Below are 17850 nucleotides of genomic sequence, written 5' to 3' on the forward strand. Positions count from 1 at the left end.
GACTCGGATTCGGTCGGTTCTGGTGTTTCCACGCTGGACGTCGTGAGTCGGCACAAACTTTTAGTAAGTCCACCTGATTTGGGGGAGGAGTCAGTGTGAACGAACAAAAAGGACAAACTTTTTCAAAAGTGAAACTTTTTTGCAAATGTCTGCGTATTTATTCTAAAAACGCACACAAACAACTGGTGTAAATGTAGCATTGTTTGTTTTTTTAGCGCGGTTTAAAGGAGAATTCTGACGTTTTAGGAAGGTCACCCAGGTTAGCCAGTCACACCACATTCGGACGAATTTCATAGCATTAGCGTAGCCCGTTCCATCGTGAACAAGACCCCCCCGAGATGCTTAAACTCCTCCTCTTCCTCCTCGGGCCCCGTATCTGATGGAAGAGCTAAGCTAACGAGGCTCCCGCTGGTTTTCTATTGGGGTGAAATGACCTCCGTACAGCGTGGTCTGATACAGGCTGGTACAGTCGGACGAATTTCACACATGTTTTTGTTTAGCTAGCGTAGCCCGTTCCATCGTGAACAAGACCCCCGAAATACTTAAACTTTTCCTCTCGAGGTCGGACCGCTCCACGGTCCCGTATCTGATGGAGGAGCTAAGCTAACGAGGCTTCTGCTGGTTTTCTATTGGGGTGAAATGACCTCCGTACAGCGTGGTCTGGTACAGGCTGGTTCATGTATACGCAGACGACTCCCTCATCTACGTGGAATGGGCATTGAACTCAACACTGCGAGGGTTACTTTTCCACGTTTTCTTTATTCGACTCTGGATTTTTCCGACCGTGAACGTTTCACGCGTTAATCTGATCCCGTTCTTTCAATTTTTAAAAAACGTCTTTTGTCCACAAAAACAAAACGAAACACGTGAATCGATTATCGACTATTAGGAACACCTAGCTTAAACTAAAAAAGAACGTGCTAACATATTATATTTATTTTAAAATTATGTTTAAAAAATGACATAAATTTGCATATAATTTGAATTTATTTTCTTATTCACTATTTTATTAGAAATGTTTGTTTGTCTTAAATTTATTTTCACTATTCTAATTTCATTCTATTCATTTTTTTATACTCACTGATGCACTTTTCTTATTCTAATGTTTCATCGTTTCTTATTTATTTGTTGACATACTGTATATATGTGTGATTTTATTCACACGTGACCAAATCACACGCCGATGATTCGTATATAGAACGCGAGTTCATGTAAAACATGGTAAATATTCTGCTCCTCCTAAAATGACAGTGTTTTCCTTTAAATCTCAGAGTTTAGTTTGAATATTTGAGCATGTGACTGTGTGTTTGAGTGCATGGACCGATCTGTCATCCCTCTGCATGAAGCTGACCGTCTTCCTCTCTGCTGTACAAAAACACACAAAAACACACAAAAACACACCATGAAAACCTTGAAGACGTCTTTAGCTGTTGTTGTTGTTGTTGCAGTTTTGTTTTGTTGTTCCTGAAGTGTGCGTTTTCCATTCGAACCAGAGGTCTCCATCTATTATTCATGACGGTAGTTGACAGAATTTTCAGATAAAAGTGTTTAGGAGCATATTTAAGATGCTTAATTATTGTATAAATAACAAAAATAACCAATCGTAAAGTGGTGGGCCGCACGAAATCAACTGATGGGCCACATTTGGCCCACGGGGCCCAGGTTTGAGACCCTCTGATTTGTGCTACGACATCAATTTGGTTTTTACAAATACAGGGAAAAACTACTTCTTGTTGTTTTATTTTATCCTAAATTTGACACTAGCTAGCATTGGATAGCGCTAGTATTAGCAAATACTAGTTGTTTTTCCAGACAAAAACAGCTTGTTCTTATACAATTATTAGCCAAGCACTATCTAAACCAGTATTAGCTCGCACTTAACAAAATTATTGTTAGCCTACAACTGAGTTGATAAACTGATATTAGCTAGGACTGAACTACTCTTAGCTAGCTCTTATTTTCTAAGCTGATATTAGCCAGTATAACTAAACTATTGTTAGCCTATAGAGCTGATTTGGAACACATAGGACTGAGCTAGTCTGAGCTAGTTCTTATTTTCTAAGCCAATATTAGCTAGTAATAAAGCTAGCTAAAAAAAAAAAAAAAAGCATTAGATAGTGCTAGTTATCTAAGCTAGTGTAGCACCCAAGGTGTATGGTCTTCTACTTCTGGTTTGCTAATTACAATAACTATTTTTTTTCCCTAAGCATACCTTGCTAATAACAATAACTATTTTTGTTAGCATACCCTTCATGTCTATGACATCAACAAACACACCACGCTCACTCACTCTCTTTAACTCCAAGCTAGTGCGTACGCTAGTGTTAGCCAGCACTAATAATGCAAACTGGTATTAGCTTGTACCCGTTAACTGAGCTGGTATGAGCTAGCACTAGCTTACATTGACAGATGAAGGGATTGTGGAAATAATAAGAGTATTTTTTGTCAGAGATGGTTTTGTGGTTTTAAACTGTTAGCTTTAGCCTCTTGGTCATTGAGGGAAAACTGTAACACGAATTAGCATAATGTAGCTTCTGCACTGAACCAGACCGACATTTGATACAAACTACGTTTTCCTAACAAAACATTGAAAGTCTTCTTCCCTGTTTAAGGAAACTCTTGAGACTTTGTGTATTCGAAGAGGATTATCTGGATTCTGGATTCACCTTGTGAACGTTTCTACGCCACAGATGGATTTATTTTTAGTTTTTTGTAACGCACACCGGATCAGGTTCAGTGAATCTCTGAATTCCAATCTTTCCTGCGTCTGCCGTCGGAGAACCAAAGTTTCATCACTTGGACATTTGTGGACGACTGAAATCAGTCGATTTCGGCTGATGAATCATCTCAGTCTGGAACACTGGAACTGTTGATTTTTTTTACTTTTTTCCGTCCGTAAACGTCGGCCAAATTCAACTTTTTCAGACGACGATGCAAACTTTAACCCTGCTGACAGTCACGTTACGTCATATGCAAAATTGCTGTTGTGGTTCTTAACGTTGTACATGTTTTTGTTTGCGAGAACATTCCACGTGGTATTTTTATTTTATTTTATCCAAAATTTGACACTAGCTAGCTAGCATTAGATAGCGCTAGTATTAGCAAATACTAGTTGTTTTTCAGGTTTTAAAAAAAAAAGGCTAGTTCTTACAATTATTAGCCAAGCACTATCTAAACCAGTATTAGCTAGTACTTAACTAAACTAATAACTATTGTTAGCCAAGAGCTGATTTGATACACCTAGGACTGAGCTAGTTCTTATTTTCCAAGCCAATATTAGCTAGTAATAAAGCTAGTAAACAAACCTAGCATTAGCTAGTGCTGGTTATCTAAGCTAGTGTAGCACCCAAGGTGTATGGACTTCTACTTCTGGTTTGCTAATAACAATAAATATTTTTTTCCCTTAGCATACCTTGCTAATAACAATAACTCTTTCTGCGTCCCTAAACGTTGGCCAAATTCAACTTTTTGCTAACTTTACGCAAACTTTAACCCTGTCATGTTTTTGTTTGCGAGAACAGAGATGACAGAAACATATTTTTGGGTTCCTTTCATGTCGTAATTCCTGGTGTCGTGAACATTCCATATGGTATTTTTATTTTATCCTAAATTTGACATTAGCTAGCATTAGATAGCGCTAGTATTAGCAAATACTAGTTGTTTTTCAGGTTTAAAAAAAAAAAAAGGCTAGTTCTTACAATTATTAGCCAAGCACTATCTAAACCAGAATTAGCTAGTACTTAACTAAACTATTAAGTACTAGCTAATATAGCTAAACTATAGCCTACAACTGAGTTAAGCTGGTATTAGCTAGGACTGAACTAGCTCTTAGCTGATATTAGCCAGTACTAATAACTAAACTATTGTTAGCCAAGAGCTGATTTGATACACCTAGGACTGAGCTAGTCTGAGCTAGTTCTTATTTTCCAAGCTAGTAAACAAACCTAGCATTAGCTAGTGCTGGTTATCTAAGCTAGTGTAGCACCCAAGGTGTATGGACTTCTACTTCTGGTTTGCTAATAACAATAAATATATTTTTTTTCGCTTAGCATACCTTGCTAATAACAATAACTCTTTTTGTCCGTAAACGTTGGCCAAATTCAACTTTTTGCAAACTTTATGCAAACTTTAACCCTGCTGACAGTCACGTTTACGTCATATGCAAAATTGCCGTTGTGGTTCTTTACGTTTTATTCATGTTTTTGTTTCTGCGAGAACAGAGACGACAGAAATCTATTTTCCGGTTCCTTTCGTGTGTGTCGTGATTTCCTGGTGTCGTGAACATTCCGCGTGGTATTTTTCTACAACGTTTGCATGGTCTCGATGGATCGGGACGACGCGTTTGATTTGTTTTTACGGTTTGTGTTTTATCGACACGGGGGGGTTTTGAATTGTTGAGAATTGTTTTTCGTGTAAAAAAAAAAAAAGGAATAAAGAGAGGAAAAAGTTTGAATTTAAAGGATTGTTTTGATGAAGTCTGTCAATAAATAATCTTTAATTCATTCACAGCAGTTGATCTCGTCCACACCGGCTCCGTCTGCAGGGTCTGGTGATCGAATCAAACGTTCCATTTTTATGAAGTCCAGTGAGAATCAACGTCACACATGTTCTTATGTACAAATATATTATAATAATTAACCCTTTCATAGAGTCTGGATGAGTTCCTGCTCACAGGTGAGTCAACGCTCCACTAAATTCCTCCTCAGGCCTGCAGGAGGCGCCGCTCGGCAGTGGCCTACGACAGTCGCTCCATCTCAAACTGCACTTCCTGCGGTTTGGCGTGGCCACACCCCGACTGCGGCGCTCCAGCTGATGAGGGTCCGTGCGTCACGGTCACGGGGGCGGAGTTGGCGTCCGCCGGCGGTGACCCCGCTGCCGCCGCCGCCGCGTCCGTTTCCGGGGCCTTGCGTCCGTAATAAAGCGCCCAGAGCAGCGTGAGGGTGAGCGCCATGGCCAGGATCTGAGCCACGCCGATGGACACGCCCAGGAAGCGCAACACCTGCAGGTGCTTCGTCCCGCGGATGAAGGAGTAGATCTTTGGACCGCAGCCCTGGAACATGTTCAGTTCAAGATGGCGTTACGTTGTTTTTTTTTTTTTAAATAAACAGATAGAAAAACGAGCTGAAGATCGTGGCGTCTCACCTCTTGGTGGAGGTCGCTGAGGTCGTGGTAGTGGGCGTGGCGAGCGCAGCCCGGATACTGGTTGGAGCAGCAGGAGTCGGGTGGCCACTCCATCTCTGTCATCTCCAGCCAATCGGTGAAGTACATCACGCCGCAGCATTTGAACTGTAAACAAACGCGGGTCACGTGGCACCGGGGTCAGGACGTTAAGGACCTTTTTTCTGGCATAAACACTGACTAAAACCTGGTCCTAATGAGGCAGAACCTCATTTCTGAGGGAACTGGTTAGGCTAACGGTTGGGGTTGGGGTTAGCGGTAAAGAGGTTAAGTTAAGAGTAGGTCTCCAAGAAATGGATGTACGTCAATGTAATGTCCTCAGAAGTCATGGAATTTTCAAAACCTGGTCCTAATGAGGCAGAACCTCATTTCTGAGGGAACTGGTTAAGCTAACGGTTAGGGTTAGGGTTGGGGTTAGCAGTAAAGAGGTTAAGTTCAGAGTAAGTCTCCAAGAAATGGATGTACGTCAATGTAATGTCCTCAGAAGTCATGGAAATTTCAAAACCTGGTCCTAATGAGGCAGAACCTCATTTCTAAAGGGACTGGTTAGGCTAACGGTTAGGGTTAGGGTTGGGGTTGGGGTTGGAGTTAGCGGTAAAGAGGTTAAGTTAAAAGTAAGTCTCCAAGAAATGGATGTAAGTCAATGTAATGTCCTCAGAAGTCATGGAAACCAGAGTTTGTGTGTGTGCATGTGTGTGTGTGTGTGTGTGTTTCTATCCTCATGGGGACCAACAAAAACGTACAAACCTATCTTCGTGGGGTCATTTTGACCTTGTGGGTCAAGTTAATGGGTTTTTTCAGGGTTAAGAACTGGTTTAGGGTTAAGTTTATGTCCATGATATGTCCTCTCAGAGGTGGAAGAACAAGTTTGTGTGTGTGTGTGTGTGTTCTTGTATGTGTATCTTTGTGAGGACCAAAAAACTCACTTTGACTGGTCCTCAGGTTCTTTTGAGGTTTAAGACTAGTGTTTGTGTGTGTGTGCGTGTGCGTGTGCGTGTGTGTGTGTGTGTGTGTGTGTGTGTGTGTGTGTGTGTGTGTGTGTGTGTGTGTGTGTTTGTGTGTGTGTGCGTGTGTGTGTTCGTTCACCTCTGTCTGGAAGCTGTTCCAGGTGTGCGTCAGCCACTGGTGGCGCTGCAGGCCGTAGTTTGGCATCCGAGTCTTGAGGCTGATCATATCAGAGCGCTGCACTGACGGCTGCACACACACACACACACACACACACAGACACACACACACACACACACACACACAGTGATGATGATGGATTGGTCCTAATGCTCCGCCCCCCCCCCTCCCCTCCCTGATAAACACCAGGTGTGTCCACTCTGCTCTGCTGATAACAATCTGACTTCATTACCCACAAACCCCCGCTGCAGGCAGGTGACACCACAGTCACCGTGAGGTCAGTGTTTACATCAAATTGTGTGACTTTTGCAAAAAAAAAAAAAAAATTCCCTTAAATCATTTAATTGTAGAAATGTTGTCATTTTTTGTCATTATTAACTTTTATTTTGTATTTTTTTATTTTTTCTGTTTGTCAGAATTTTTGATTTTGTTGTTGTTTTTGTTTATTTTGTTGCCGTCTTGCCCGTGTGCGTGCGTGTGCGTGCGTGTGCGTGCGTGATAAGCAGCAGCTGTCTCACATGTCCGTTTATTCTTAGACGAGAGTTTAGTTTGAATCAGCAGCTGAAAATATCTGAACCCTGCAGCTGCTGCTCACACACACACTCACACACACACACACAGTGACAGCAGGGGGCGCTGTACTCCCGGGGGGGGGGTTTCCTCACCTCGTCGTACGTCCACACTGCGCTGGACAGCTCCACGCAGAAGATGACCAGCAGACTGCACAGGTACTGCAACACACACACACTGTGTCACGTCAACGTCTTATCATCGTCACCTGACCTCTGACCCCTGACCCCTGACCCTTGACCCCCCCAGGTGTGTCTTTGTGGACTCACCCAGGAGAGCAGCAGCAGGTCACAGCGGAGGACGCCGCAGTATCCCACCATCGCCACGATGATGAGGAAGCAGCACACGGCGATGATGACGGGATGGACGGCCGGAGAGTACGTGAGGACGGCTGCTTCCTCCAGCCTGGACGCACACACGCACACACACACACACACACACACACACACACACTGGTCGTGTGACATCATCACGTGTCTGAGCCGCAGGTTTTTTTTTATTTTTTTTTTACGTGAACTCACCTGGTGTGGGCTGTCAGGGTCAGGACGGTGTTCAGAGAGTCTCGGATCCACGCCGCCACGCCGAGCACACACGCTGACATCAGCTGGACACGCACACACACACACACACACACACACACACAGAAATAAACACACACGGATCAGTTTCTGCTGCCTACAAATAACATCTCGGAATGTGAGACATGTTCCCACAGACGGACCGACGTCCTGCTTTCGCTACAAACATCGACTTTCACTTTAAATCTTTTTTATTTTCACTGCGATTGTTTTAACTCTGACTGTAAAACTATAATTTATCACATTTAACTCACATTGTAAACGTTTAACATTCCACTGTAAATCGTTTACTGTCGCTGTAAATTTGAACCTTCACTGACTGTCGTTGAATATGCTGTAAACTCTGAACGCTTCACTGTAAATGTTTTACTCTCACTGTAAACTTTAAATGTTGATTGTAAACTGTAACTTTTCACTGTAAACTTTAACTCACACTGTAAACTTTAACTCTCACTGTAAACTTTAAATGTTCACTGTAAACTTTAACTTTCAGTGTAAACTCTTACTGTAAACTTTAAATGTTGACTGTAAACTTTAACTTTTCACTGTAAACTTTAAGACATCACTGTAAACTCTTACTGTAAACTTTAAGACATCACTGTAAACTCTTACTGTAAACTTAAATACATCACTGTGAACTTTAACTCTCACTGTAAACTTTAAATGTTCACAGTAAACTTTAACTTTCACTGTAAACTCTTACTGTAAACTTTAAGACATCACTGTAAACTTTAACTCTGACAGTAAACTTTAAAAGTTCACTGTAAACTATAACTTTCACTGTAAACTCTGACTGTAAACTTTAAAACATCACTGTAAACTCTTAACTTTTCACTGCAAACTTCAACTTTTCACTGTAAAATTTAAACCTGTTCCTGTAAACATTTATCCGATCTTCTAACTGTAAACTTTAAACCTCGTCTTGTTGTTTCACTTTCACCGTAAAACTCTAAACTTTCACCGTAAACTTTACAATATCACTGCAAATCTTAACCTTGACTGCAAATCCTAACTCTAACCTTAAACTTTAAACCGAGTCTTGTTGTTCAACTTTCACCGTAAAATTCAACTTTCACTGTAAACTTTAACTTTCACTGTAAACTCTGAGTGTAAACTTTAAGACATCACTGTAAACTTTAACTCTCACAGTAAATTTGAAATGTTCACTGTAAACTTTAAACTTCCACTGTAAACTTTAACTCTCACTGTAAACTTTAACTTTCACTGTAAACTTTAACTCTCACTGTAAACTTTACAATATCACTGCAAATTCTAACTCTAACTGGAAATGTTCACTTTTCACTGTAAACTTTAACTCACACTGTAAACTTTAACTCTCACTGTAAACTTTAAATGTTCACTGTAAACTTTAACTTTCAGTGTAAACTCTTACTGTAAACTTTAAATGTTGACTGTAAACTTTAACTTTTCACTGTAAACTTTAAGACATCACTGTAAACTCTTACTGTAAACTTTAAGACATCACTGTAAACTCTTACTGTAAACTTAAATACATCACTGTGAACTTTAACTCTCACTGTAAACTTTAAATGTTCACAGTAAACTTTAACTTTCACTGTAAACTCTTACTGTAAACTTTAAGACATCACTGTAAACTTTAACTCTGACAGTAAACTTTAAAAGTTCACTGTAAACTATAACTTTCACTGTAAACTCTGACTGTAAACTTTAAAACATCACTGTAAACTCTTAACTTTTCACTGCAAACTTCAACTTTTCACTGTAAAATTTAAACCTGTTCCTGTAAACATTTATCCGATCTTCTAACTGTAAACTTTAAACCTCGTCTTGTTGTTTCACTTTCACCGTAAAACTCTAAACTTTCACCGTAAACTTTACAATATCACTGCAAATCTTAACCTTGACTGCAAATCCTAACTCTAACCTTAAACTTTAAACCGAGTCTTGTTGTTCAACTTTCACCGTAAAATTCAACTTTCACTGTAAACTTTAACTTTCACTGTAAACTCTGAGTGTAAACTTTAAGACATCACTGTAAACTTTAACTCTCACAGTAAATTTGAAATGTTCACTGTAAACTTTAAACTTCCACTGTAAACTTTAACTCTCACTGTAAACTTTAACTTTCACTGTAAACTTTAACTCTCACTGTAAACTTTACAATATCACTGCAAATTCTAACTCTAACTGGAAATGTTCACTTTTCACTGTAAACTTTAACTCACACTGTAAACTTTAACTCTCACTGTAAACTTTAAATGTTCACTGTAAACTTTAACTTTCAGTGTAAACTCTTACTGTAAACTTTAAATGTTGACTGTAAACTTTAACTTTTCACTGTAAACTTTAAGACATCACTGTAAACTCTTACTGTAAACTTTAAGACATCACTGTAAACTCTTACTGTAAACTTTAAGACATCACTGTAAACTTTAACTCTCACTGTAAACTTTAAATGTTCACAGTAAACTTTAACTTTCACTGTAAACTCTTACTGTAAACTTTAAGACATCACTGTAAACTTTAACTCTGACAGTAAACTTTAAAAGTTCACTGTAAACTATAACTTTCACTGTAAACTCTGACTGTAAACTTTAAAACATCACTGTAAACTCTTAACTTTTCACTGCAAACTTCAACTTTTCACTGTAAAATTTAAACCTGTTCCTGTAAACATTTATCCAATCTTCTAACTGTAAACTTTAAACCTCGTCTTGTTGTTTCACTTTCACCGTAAAACTCTAAACTTTCACCGTAAACTTTACAATATCACTGCAAATCTTAACCTTGACTGCAAATCCTAACTCTAACCTTAAACTTTAAACCGAGTCTTGTTGTTCAACTTTCACCGTAAAATTCAACTTTCACTGTAAACTTTAACTTTCACTGTAAACTCTTAGTGTAAACTTTAAGACATCACTGTAACCTTTAACTCTCACAGTAAATTTGAAATGTTCACTGTAAACTTTAAACTTCCACTGTAAACTTTAACTCTCACTGTAAACTTTAACTCTCACAGTAAATTTGAAATGTTCACTGTAAACTTTAAACTTCCACTGTAAACTTTAACTCTCACTGTAAACTTCAAATTTCACTGTAAACTTAAACTCTCACTGTAAACTTTACAATATCACTGCAAATTCTAACTCTAACTGGAAATGTTCACTTTTCACTGTAAAATTTGAACTTTCTCTAAATTTGACTCGACGATTTTATATCACGCGTGATTTTCAACAGTAAATCAGTTATGTTTCTGCTTGATGATGATGATGATGATGATGATGGTGATGATGATGATGATGATGAAGATGACTCGCACTCACCCAGAAGAGCAGGTTGAGCGCGTACAGCAGACAGCGCAGACACCTCACCGCGTCCTGCCGAGCCATCCCGACCCGCTCACCTGAGCCCGGGACACCATGACGTCATCTGAGCCCGGGTCACCATGACAACAGAACCCACTGAGGAACCCACTGAGGAACCCACCGAGAAACACGCGGGTTTTCAGTCACACGAGATTCCTCTCTGTGCGTAAAAGGCGCATTCTGCTGCTGCGCTCCTTCTCTCTCGGCTCTGTCCGTCGTCTTCTCTCGGCACTTCGGGTTTCTCCGTCACTCGCTCGCTCTCTGCAGGGGAAACTTTCTTCGCGACAGGTGGTTTCTCACTTTGCTTTCAGTCCCGCCAGAGGATGGAGCGCGTGGTTCTGACGCTTCTGGAGCAACGGTCGCGTGTTCGGCTCACAGCGTGGAGTCCAAAAGTGATCCAGACCAGAACTTTTACACACTGAGACGACAACTGTGACCGAGGACGGAACTGTAAAGTCCACGATCCAGCTCCAGAATCCGCTCCGGGTCCGAACCTGTGAGTGTGGACAGAGTCCTGTGTCCTGTGTCCTGCTCCGTCTTCTTCCTCCTCCTCACTAATTAGATCCGCAGCAGCCGCTCCCTCCTTCCCTCCTTCCCTCCTTCCCTCCTCCCTCCTCCTCAGAGTCCTGGGGGAGGACAGAGGAATGTGTGTCAGAGGGACAACAGGAAAACACGGACACGTGGAGGCCTCTGCTGGCAGCACCGACACTGTCCACACACTGTCTGCAGTCCTGCGGAAGTGACTTCTGTTGTTGTTGTTGAAAAAAATAAAATAATAATAATAACAAAACCACATTAAACAGTTCGTTTTGCACAGGAAATGTAACAAAACCGGTTGTGTATCCATCAATATCTGGTTTATTATATACTAATATACATGTATAAATTATGCATATAGTTTATTCCTATGTTTACACGTATATTTTTCATTTACTCTTGAAAATGTGCAATTGTGCAAATCTAACTATGTATTAGTGTTGTATTTTTTTGTCCATACATTCTGTCTATTGCTAGAAGACATAGTGGCTTCATAAATTTGACATACAATGTATAATGTGAAAAATAATTGAATAAAATGAGGATAATACTGCTTATTTATACAGTTTGTGTAGTGTACATTATAGTTTTACATATATAAACATCAATATAAAAACAAACATTTTTATATCTGACTCCTAAACTGTTTTCGTATTGTTTTTAATCCGTAATATTGTGTTAAAATCGTATTTAATCCTTAAAATCACCCAGAAATGTCGAGAAATCGTCCGGAGTCGCTTTTGAACTCCGTTTCCCACAAGGCATCTCTTCCCGAGGACGCAAACTTGACGCACCGTACGTCGTTTCGACCAATCAAATCAAGGCGAGGCGCTTACGTCACTCGCTCTGACCTCAGCTCAGTTCTCGAGCTGTTTTTTTTCTGAGAGACACCGCGGCTGACGGCGCCATATTGAAAGAACAGAATTGTATCGTGAAACGCGTTAAACGTCGACTTTTTCACCATGTTGTACCTCGAGGATTACCTGGAGAGTGAGTATGTCACTGTAGCGCGGCGGCGGGGGTGGCCCGGCCGCGTTTTGTGCGCTAAATGTGCACCATTTTCCGACTTGTGCGGCCGCGGCCGTTAGCCTAGCCGCGCTAGCATGTAACGGCGTCTTCTTCTTCTGTTGGCAGTGATCGAGCAGTTACCCATGGATCTCCGCGACAGGTTTACGGAAATGAGGGAGATGGACCTGCAGGTTCAGAGTACGTACACTGTGCCGGTAAACACACCGAGTAAACACAAATTAATCCGTCAGATTATGGACTATAAGCCCAATTTTAACAAAAAAAAAGCTCATGTTAGGGCGAACAACATGTCTGCTAACACGAGCGGTTCATTCAGCGGTTATCGGACTGTTGACGAGCAGGTTTATTGGCAGGTAAAGTTTACATAATACTATTAATATAGATTATATGCACATAAATAATATAACTAAAATAATTTGAAAAGATAAACAGAAAAGCCACTATTCACAACAGAGTGTATGTCATTTAAAACAAAAATCAGTGCAATCAAAACATAAGTTATCAGACTGTTGCTAAGCAACGACATCAATTCTAACATTATTAATGTAGCTGTTGGCACTAGGGATGTAATGGTTATTAATAGGTTACTAATTAATTGTCAACTATTTTGATAATTCATTGATTGGTTTTAGGGATTTTTATACAATTAAAACCAGTTTTCTTATTATTCAGCTTCTTAAATGTGAATATTTTCTGGTTTCTTTGCTCCATTTAACAACATAATCGTTGACAGTGAATACATTTCTGTTTGCGGACAAAAACAAGACTTTTGAGAAATGATGATCAACATTTTTTAACATTTTCTGACCAAACAAGTACTCGATTAACAGAGAAAATAATTGGCAGATTAATCAATAATGAGAATAATGGGGTTAACAGCAGTTTGTTAGTATGAGTTTACACCAATTTAACACGATTTTACACGTTTTACCTCTGCTTGTGTATCAGCTTATATCAGTTTACATTAATTTACACCCGTTTAACATTTGGTTATATTATTTTATACCAGGTATGATGAGTCTGTTGACACATTTATGTCTGTTCCCAAGTGTTTACACTTTCTATACCTCTGTTTTGTCATGTCTAACATCTGTTTATACCTGTTTTCACCACAGTTTACATTTGTTTACATTCTCATTACCAGTTTAACACCTGTTCATGTAAGCTTACGCATTATTAACATCCATTTTGTGTACAACTCAATATTTGTTGACATTTGTTTGCACATTTTCTGCACCTGTGTACAACAGATTTCACGTGTTTACATCTGTTTGAGTACATATGATGTGTATTCGTGTGACATTTGTCTTTTGAGTCTTTATGTTTTTATGCTAGGTTATTGATTTACTTAAGCTTGATTTGAGGAGTTACCACCTGTTTATGTCATGTTCATCTTCATCCTCTCGCAGACGCCACCGATCAGCTGGAGCAGAAAGTCATCGAGTACTTTGTCAACGCCAAGAAGAACAAACCAGAGTGGAGAGAGGAGCAGATGGAGGTCATTAAAAAGGTCAGGACACAACTATCTTGGAGGCTCTCGACACATCTGGAGCTCACATCCGCTCTGAGTGACTCAGTCACAGCGTTCACACGTGTTTGTCCTATCTTTGTAAATGTTATGAAGCGATGTCTCACTCCTCGGTCTTTTTTTAAAAATTATTTTTAAAGGATTATTACAAAGCTCTGGAAGATGCCGACGAGAAGGTGCAGCTGGCAAATCAGATTTATGATCTGGTGAGTACGACGTTCACGTCAAGTCTACATGACTCCGCCCCCCCCCCCCCCCCCCACTGTCCAGTTTGTAAGACGTCTGTCTGTCCGACTGATTGACAGGTGGACCGTCACCTCCGTAAACTGGACCAGGAACTGGCCAAGTTCAAGATGGAGCTGGAGGCCGACAACGCCGGCATCACGGAGGTCCTGGAGAGACGTGAGTCGAGATCGATAATAATTATATCATCTTTATTATTATAAATGACGATGATGAAGATGTTTTAAACCTTCTTGTCCTTTGTCTTCTTCGTCCTCAGGGTCTTTAGAGATGGACAGTCCGTCCCAACCCGTCAACAACCACCACGTCCACTCTCACGCCACGACAGAGAGTGAGTAACGAGGATTTACTTTACGTCGCGCGACTAAGTCGTCCTGCGCGTTTTTGTTAAAACGTGTTTGTTTTTCGTCAAAACAGAGAGGAAGTACAGCGCCCCCGCCCACCACACCACCGAACACGTTCCCGAGAAGAAGTTCAAGTCCGAAGCTCTGCTCTCCACGCTCACGTCGGACGCCTCCAAGGAGAACACGCAAGGTCACTGACCACGCCTCCCCGTTTACACTCGCCTCCTTCTTCCCCCCCGCCGTGTACACTGACCCCTGTTTACCTGCGTGTGTGTGTGTGTGTGTCGCCCCCTACAGGCAGCCGTACCAACAGCACGACCGCGGCCACCAACAACGTGTACAGCGTGAATTCTTCTCAGCCGCTGGCGTCGTACAACCTGAGCTCTCTGCCCGCGGGGCCCGGCGCCGGGGCGGGCGCCATCACCATGGCCGCCGCTCAGGCCGTACAGGCAACGGCGCAGGTATAGGGTTTGTTTTGTTTTACGTTATCCGACATGTTGTAAACGTTAGCTTGTGAAGTCGTGTTCGCTAACGCCGTCATCGTGGTCCCTCCTGTGTCAGATGAAGGACGGCAGGAGGACGTCCAGTCTGAAGGCGAGCTACGAGGCCATCAAGAACAACGACTTCCAGCTGGGCCGAGAGTTCGCTCTGTCCCGGGACAACACGGGATACTCGTCCTCCGCTCTGGCCTCCACCCTCACCCAGACCCTCACTCCCACCACCACCACCTCCGACTCCAGGGGGCGCAAGTCCAAGTACGACCTCACACACACACACACACACACACACACACATTTATATGTCTGAATGTTTATGTTTTTAATGGGTTTTTAGTAGTGAAACTCGTGTTGTTGTTGTTTTTTTTTTTGCAGAAGCAACGTCAAGTCTTCCAATCACCAGTCGTCTTCGTCGTCCTCCTCTTCCTCGCTGTCGTCGTGCTCGTCGTCGTCGGCGCTCGCTCAGGAGCTTTCCCAGCAGGCGTCGGCGCTTCCCGAGGCCGAGGCCACGAGCCAGGTGGACTGGACCTACGACCCCAACGAGCCCAGATACTGCATCTGCAACCAGGTACACACACACACACACACGTCTGTAACCAGGTACACACACACACAGAAAGAGAGAGACACATACACACGTCTGTGACCAGGTACACACACACACACACACACACACCGACTGTGACCAGGTACACACACACACACGTCTGTGACCAGGTACACACACAAAGAGAGAGAGACACACACACACACCTGTGACCAGGTATACACACACACACACACGTCTGTGACCAGGTACACACACAGAGACACACATGTCTGTGACCAGGTACACACAGACACACACACACGTCTGTGACCAGGTACACACACAGAGAAAGAGAGAGAGAGAGACACACACGTCTGCAACCAGGTACATACACACGTCTGCAACCAGGTACACACACACACATCTGCAACCAGGTACACACACACACACAGAAAGAGAGAGAGACACACACGTCTGCAACCAGGTACACACACACGTCTGCAGTCTGCAACCAGTTACACACACACACACACGTCTGTAACCAGGTACACACACACACACAGGTCAGTAGCAGGTACACACACACACACACAGGTCAGTAACAGGTACACACACACACAGAGGTCAGTAACAGGTACACACACACACACATCAGTAACAGGTACACACACACACACACATCAGTAACAGGTACACACACACACACACATCAGTAACAGGTACACACACACACACATCAGTAACAGGTACACACACACACACACAGGTCTGTAATCAGGTACACACACACACATCTATAATCAGGTACACACACACACAGATGTTTCGTGGTGATGATGAAGCTGATGATGAAGATGATTTGTTGCAGGTGTCTTATGGAGAGATGGTCGGCTGTGATAACACAGATGTGAGTGTTTTTATAAAGTTTAATTCTCTAACGATTAAAGATCTTTGTGTTTAAATAATCTTGATTATTGATCTGTGACTTCCTCCTCCTCTTCCTCCTCCTCTTCCTCTTCCTCCTCCTCCTTCCTCCTCAGTGTCCGATCGAGTGGTTCCATTACGGCTGCGTGGGCCTGACAGAGGCCCCCAAAGGGAAGTGGTACTGCCCTCAGTGCACGGCCGCCATGAAGAGGAGAGGCAGCCGCCACAAATAGACCCCGCCCCCCTCATGATGGATTTAAACCCTGCAGAGTGTCAGAGGTCAGAGGTCACCGGGCTGCTCACACTCACGCAGCTGACGGTGAAATAAAAAAAATCGTAAAAAAACATACAAAAACAAAAAAAACCAGAATATAATTTGACAGATTATCTGATCAAAAGTGTCTGATTTAATTAATCCTGACTTTATTTTGGCTAAATCTGTCTTAGTTAAGTCAGACTTGACTCACGTTAAGATCACGACGCTCACATCATTATTTTTTTTATTTTTTTTGGGCTTAGACGTCACCTGACAGACAGATTATCTGCTGAGGTCAGAGGTCGACCGGTCAGGCTCTGACAGGAGGTCACGTGACTCCGCCCATCACAGGAAGTGAGCTCAGACTGTCTGGATTATCATTATGAAAACCTGACTTTATTAGGCTTTAATCTTAATCCTCCATAATCCAGATTAGACTAAAGTGATCTTTAATAATCCAGGTTTTAGTTAGTCCACAGTTATAGATTTAAACCGATCGGCGTCGAGTTCCTCCTCTTTTTTTTTTTCTTTCAGTCATTATCGTGTTGAACTCTGCGCCTGATTGGTTGTTTGCGTGAAAGCCCGACAGGCTCCGCCCCCCGCCCCCCGCCCCCCCCCCCACGTCGATTTGAACGTAAACACAAATAAATGTGACCTCACACCTTTTGAGAATGTACTGTGTGTGTGTGTGCGTGCGTATGTGTGTGTGTGTTTCTCCAGGATGTGTAAAAACAAAAAAAAAAATGGCGTCCAATAAAATGGTTGATGTTTTTTAAATCTTGTTGTAAAGGACTTTTTTTTTTTTTTTTTTCATTCTCCACATTTTACTGATGATATCGGGTCGGATTAAATGTAAAGTTACAGCTAATCTCGTAGTTTAACTTTTGCAGATAATCAATAACTTCAGAGTAGGTCATTGAACGCATCGGCCACTTAATCCACATCATTTCCTCTTCACTAAATTCCAGTCAAACAAGGATGATTTTACCCACACACACACACACTCTGCACACGTGTGTATGTGTGTGTGTGTGTGTGTTCCATAAATAGATTGAAGTGTGTGTGTGTGTGTGTGATGGGGTGGAGGGGGGAGGGGCAGAGGGCAACAGAGCGGACTTCATGTGAAACAGCAAAAGTTCAAAAATAAAGCAAGAGGAAACGACGT

The 17850-nt window shown here is 41.8% G+C and overlaps 2 protein-coding genes across 2 annotated transcripts; one reads left to right on the forward strand and one right to left on the reverse strand.

Moving 5' to 3' along the window:
• Positions 1-4467: 4467 nt before the first annotated feature.
• Positions 4468-11361, reverse strand: tspan12 (tetraspanin 12). Its single transcript, XM_083902122.1, has 7 exons — positions 10757-11361; positions 7395-7477; positions 7143-7278; positions 6969-7034; positions 6265-6372; positions 5143-5286; positions 4468-5050 (listed from the first exon to the last, which is right to left on the reverse strand). Exons 1-7 carry the CDS (start codon positions 10820-10822, stop codon positions 4736-4738), a joined length of 918 nt encoding a protein of 305 aa, XP_083758248.1. The 5' UTR covers positions 10823-11361; the 3' UTR covers positions 4468-4735.
• An 845-nt stretch (positions 11362-12206) lies between these two features.
• On the forward strand, positions 12207-17462 carry ing3 (inhibitor of growth family, member 3). The gene is made up of 12 exons (XM_083902498.1): positions 12207-12325; positions 12470-12541; positions 13774-13874; positions 14033-14098; positions 14198-14294; positions 14395-14466; positions 14553-14669; positions 14777-14940; positions 15041-15234; positions 15352-15544; positions 16374-16412; positions 16546-17462. The coding sequence occupies exons 1-12, from the start codon at positions 12298-12300 to the stop codon at positions 16660-16662; spliced, it is 1260 nt and encodes a 419-aa protein (XP_083758624.1). The 5' UTR covers positions 12207-12297; the 3' UTR covers positions 16663-17462.
• The last annotated feature ends 388 nt before the right edge of the window (positions 17463-17850 follow it).

This window comes from Microchirus variegatus, assembly GCF_963457635.1.
Source record: "Microchirus variegatus genome assembly, chromosome: 16".
Lineage (NCBI taxonomy): Eukaryota > Metazoa > Chordata > Actinopteri > Pleuronectiformes > Soleidae > Microchirus > Microchirus variegatus.